The 5,033-nt window shown below is 38.7% G+C and overlaps 1 protein-coding gene across 1 annotated transcript in view; it reads right to left on the bottom strand.

The window, feature by feature from the left end:
- Positions 1–5,033, bottom strand: part of EPHX4 (epoxide hydrolase 4) — a 36,029-nt gene that overhangs the window by 19,823 nt on the left and 11,173 nt on the right. The window contains exons 3-4 of the mRNA XM_017544146.2: positions 3,559–3,716; positions 729–857 (exon numbers count right to left, since the gene is read on the bottom strand). Of these exons, the coding sequence (XP_017399635.1) occupies positions 729–857; positions 3,559–3,716 (287 nt within the window). The remainder of the gene's footprint in view (positions 1–728; positions 858–3,558; positions 3,717–5,033) is intronic.

Below are 5,033 nucleotides of genomic sequence, written 5' to 3'. Positions count from 1 at the left end.
AACCTCCGCCTCCTGGGTTCAGGCAATTCTCCTGCCTCAGCCTCCCGAGTATCTGGGACTACAGGCTGAGCCACCATGCCCAGCTAATTTTTGTATTTTTAGTAGAGATGGGGTTTCACCATGTTGACCAGGATGGTCTCGATCTCTCGACGTCGTGATCCACCTGCCTCGGCCTCCCAAAGTGCTGGGATTATAGGCGTAAGCCACCACACCCGGCCAGCATACATATTTTTACATTTCTGTTTTGACTTCTAATACATGAATACTTATAAACCATATAATTAAAAGCTTAGTGGGATCTTTAATAATTTTAAGATCTTAAAGAACCCCAAGACCAAAAATGTCAGAACTGCTGCTTTAAAGAATACTGCTATTCCTGACAGCCAAAGCAGTCAAGCAAGAAAAGAATATATTTCCAGGCTATCAAGATTCATTATTGTTAAAGCAAAGTCATTGCATTTTCCCCTTTATCCCTCCCCAAGTTAACAGTAAAATATTTTTTGAAGGAATAAAATTATGCAAGCAAGCATAAAGCTAAATTTTCTTAGATTCCTCAGAAAGGTTTAAAACCAAGGTATCTGTTATACACTGTCATGTGCTATCATGGTTTAGTCACTTAATTTTAAAATATTATAGTAACTAAATTTTGCTGTTCATAATCCAAAATGTCAGTGGCAAGAGTGAACTGTCATATTAGCAGTACTGTTTTGATGAAAACTTGAACTCACCTGTAAATACATTTGGATGAGGGAAGTTAATAACAATAAGCTTCATCACCATTTCAGGATAACAGATGGCAATTAGCCAAGCAATCATGCCCCCCCAGTCATGGCCAATAAGAACACATTTGCTATACCCTGTAATCAAGAAATAAATGTTGACATCATTAAAAAGAAACAGGTGAGTGCACTGTTACCTCACATAAAATAGTTACACTTCTGAAACATCTCTTTTCATTATCTTATCCTAATTATGCACTTTATACATAATTCAGTGGTTCCAAAACTTGTCTGTACATCACTTAGATAGCTCCACTCTAAACCTATAGATTGAGAATCTCTTCCAGGAATTCATACACACACACACACACACACACACACACACACGTATTTATATAATCTGAAATAGGCCAGTGTGGTGGCTTACACCTATAATCTCAACACTTGAGAGGCCAAAGCAGGAGGATTACTTAAGTTCGAGACCATCCTGGGCAACACAGCCGGACCCCCCTGCCACCATCTCAACAAAAAAATAAATTAGCCAGGTGTGGTGGTGCCCATCTGTAGTAGCAGCAACTCTAGAGCCTGAGGTGGGGGGATCCCTTGAGCCCAGGAGTTCAAGGCTGCAGTGAGCCATGATCATGCCACTGCACTCCAGCCCAGGTGACAGAGCAAGACTGAGACCCTAGGGGGTACAAAACAAGCAAAAAAAATCTGAACTAGCTACTATTACTCAGCTCTTGTCCCATGGACCCGAGTTTGGAAACCATGGTAAAGACTGGACATAAAGTCATAAGCAAGGTTATTTGTTTTTTTTTTTTCTTTTTTTTTTTTTAAGATGGGGTTTCACCATGATGGTCAGGTTGGTCTTGAACTCCTGACCTCAGGTGATCAACCCACCTTGGCCTCCTAAAGTGCTAGGACTACAGACATGAGCCACTGCACCCAGCCTGGGTTATTTTTTGAATGCTCAGAAATTTCTAGTTATAGTAAAATTATAAATGCGTCATCTATGTCCAACTCATAAATATTTATTTCCAGGAAGCATCTATTTCTTCCCTAACTTCATAAATTCTATGTACAACTCAACACAGAAAATTTGCAACTAATTTGGAACTGTGAAATCAAATTGAAGTAATGAAAAGTCAATTTTGCACCAGTTTCATTTCATGTAATCACTCAGAAATCTAAAGTAGGTTAAAATGTTGATTAATAGAGATTCCTACGGATTTCCATTGTATGGATGGATAAAATTCATTTGTAATTTATTCCTGGAGTACTTAAAATTGCTTAATTCTTTCAAGGAAGTACTTTTCACCATCACTTCTCACCACTACACTAATACACACACATAGACATAGACACACACACATACACCTTGTTTATATTAATTATTTGCCTAAAAATCTCATGATGACAAATTTAGGCCAGGTCTGACTGAATTATCACAAAATCTGAAATATAATTGTTCAAAATCAGTGTCTGAGTCTCTTTTGCTATAATCAGACTAAATGACAATATTGCATGTGACACCCCCAGACCTCATCCATTTTTTTCTCCCCTAAAAATTTTGGTCTGATCTATGCTCTCATTAGATTACTGTAGAAAGTGCCTTTGATTTCATGGTGTTTCTCACCATATTGGTTCCATTTACATACCGATGATAGCAGCTTGATTTCAGTCAAAAGGGATATTGTATTAATAGATTGGATTATTGTTAAAAAATATTTACTCTCTCCTTCTTCCTACTGTCATAGAAGGAGTCTACTTGCTGCCCCTTTGATTTTAGACTTGGCCATGTGATTTGCCTTGGTCTCATGGAGGCTGTATGACTTGAATTTGGGCTCCACCATATGACTTGCTCTGACCAATGGGCTGCTGGTAGAAACTTAAACTTGTGCAGCTAGGCTCACCCTCTACCAACGCCAGGAGAAAAGCTTCCCTCAGGCAGCCACTCCCCTTTATCTTGGGCTCCAGCCCAACTCACAGAGAGAAGCCAGTCCCAGCTGGACCTGCAGCCTGAGGTAAAGACCAGAGGAGTCCCTGCTAAGGTTAACCTGCAGATCCATGAGCGCAGGAAAAAATGGTTATGACCCTATGCCACCGGATCTGAGGTTATTTATTACACAATATTATGTGGTTCTAACTGATTGATACAACAGAAATAATGCTTCTGTATCTTATTACATTTTAAAATGAATATTTAGGTATGTGTTCTAAAGGAATAAATTTTCTAAGTACAAGAATAAAATTTTCAGTAATAATTTCTGAAAATAATAAACAGCATACATTAGGTCTTTTTTTTTTTTTTTGAGGCAGAGTCTCGCTCTTGTTGCCCAGGATGGAGTGCAAATGGCACGGTATTGGCTCACTGCAACCTATGCTTACTGGGTTCAAGCAATTCTCCTGCCTCAGCCTCCTGAGTAGCTGGGATTACAGGTATCTGCCACCATGCCTGGCTAATTTTTGTGCTTTTAGTAGAGACAGGGTTTCACCATGTTGGCCAGGCTGGTCTTGAACTTCTGACCTAAGGTGATCCGTCTGCCTCAGCCTCCCAAAGTGCTAGGATTATAGGTGTGAGTCACAGCACCCAGCCCATTAGGTCTATTTTTAAAAACAAATCTGAAGTCATTCTTGTCTGGTAGATGGAATAGTTGCTCCGGATACATCATTTCAAATTTCCTTTATAGACATTTTGGGCGGACTACCTGAAACCGTGGTGACAGGATCCAGAGAAGTTTGGGTAGATGGAATATGCATCCTCCCAAGAAGTCATTAATTCACAATTTGTTGAATGTTTGTCCCTTAAAAAGAGTTGTTTTGTTTTAAACTAACCTACCTAAAGAATCTAAAATATCCTTTATGTCTGTAATTAGACAGTCCAATTTATAATTCTCTCGATGAATGGGAGCATCTGTTTCTCCATAGCCTCTCAAATCCAGTGCTACAACTCGATATTCACTTTTAAATTCTCTCAGCTGGTAACGCCAAGAATACCTGCAGGAAAAAAGGAAGCATTTAAAATACCATTTTAACAAGTACAAAGAGTAACATTACAGATTTTCTTTTTCTTTTCTTTATTTTTTTTTTTGGAGACAGAGTTTTTGCAGTCACAGCTCACTGAAGCCTCAGCCTCCATGGCTCAAGTTATCCTCCTGCTTCAGTTCCCAAAAATCTGAGACTACAGGTGCATACCATCATACCCAGCTAATTTTTAAAATTTTTTGTAGACATGGGGTCTCCCTATGTTGCCAGTGCTGGTCTCAAACTTCTGGGCTCAAGTGATCCTAATGCCTTAGCTTCCCAAAGTGCTGAGATTACAGGTGTGAGCCATGGCACCTGGCCACATTTCAGATTTTCTCAGTGGAAAACTGTAAGAAATTCCTTATGTTTAGAACAGATATATAGTTGCAAGTTAGCAGGAAGGAGACCTACTTGAGAAGGAAACACTGACATCCTATTAGAATTATTTTATTTTTTTTTTACCAATTCCAGTAGAGGGTAACAAAATGCCACTATTTACAGAAACTACACAGTATCAGATACTAAAATCAATGTACTTATATATGTCTTAATAAGTCCATTTTTAAAAAATTGAAACAGGGTCTCACTATGTTGCCCAGGCTGGTCTCAAACTCCTGGCTTGAATGATCCTCCTGCCTTGGCCTCCTAAAGTGCTAGGATTACAGGTGTGAGATAACATGTTTGGCCGATAAGTCAATATTTTAGGCTTTTCTTAATGGTGTATATAGCCGCCAGGGAATCTGTACTGTGAATAGCTAGTTATTTTACAGCCTGAATTCCTAGATAATAAATTGATTGTAAAGTGCAAAAAAGTGAGTGGGAAGATGAGCTTGAGAGTTTTACCAAAACATCTGAGTGCTTATCTGGCCCAGGACTTCGGTGGAGTAACATAAGTAAAATGCTTCTGTATTGCAGAACCATTTGATTCTCTGAAAAAATTTACTAGATGAAATTTTATATATTTCTCTCAAAAGTAGATTTTACTCACCTTACTCCACTGTCAAATAGGGTCAGTGTTTTAGTAATAACCACAGCTTATTTATGGGTGAAAAAGTCTGAAGATTTTTTTTTAAATTATCACTGTAAGAATCTAATAATGAAACAACCACTTAAGATAAACCTTAGCTTGCTAAAGCAAAAATCTGTGAGAAGATCCTGAACCATGTGTATAGGCAACAGTGATACTAAAAACATTTTTTTTTTTTTTTTGAGACGGAGTTTCACTTATGTTACCCAGGCTGGAGTGCAATGGCGCGATCTCGGCTCACCGCAACCTCCGCCTCCTGGGTT

Source organism: Cebus imitator, unplaced genomic scaffold, assembly GCF_001604975.1.
Source record: "Cebus imitator isolate Cc_AM_T3 unplaced genomic scaffold, Cebus_imitator-1.0 Scaffold166, whole genome shotgun sequence".
Classification (NCBI taxonomy): domain Eukaryota; kingdom Metazoa; phylum Chordata; class Mammalia; order Primates; family Cebidae; genus Cebus; species Cebus imitator.
This window is presented reverse-complemented; position numbering and strand designations above follow the sequence as displayed.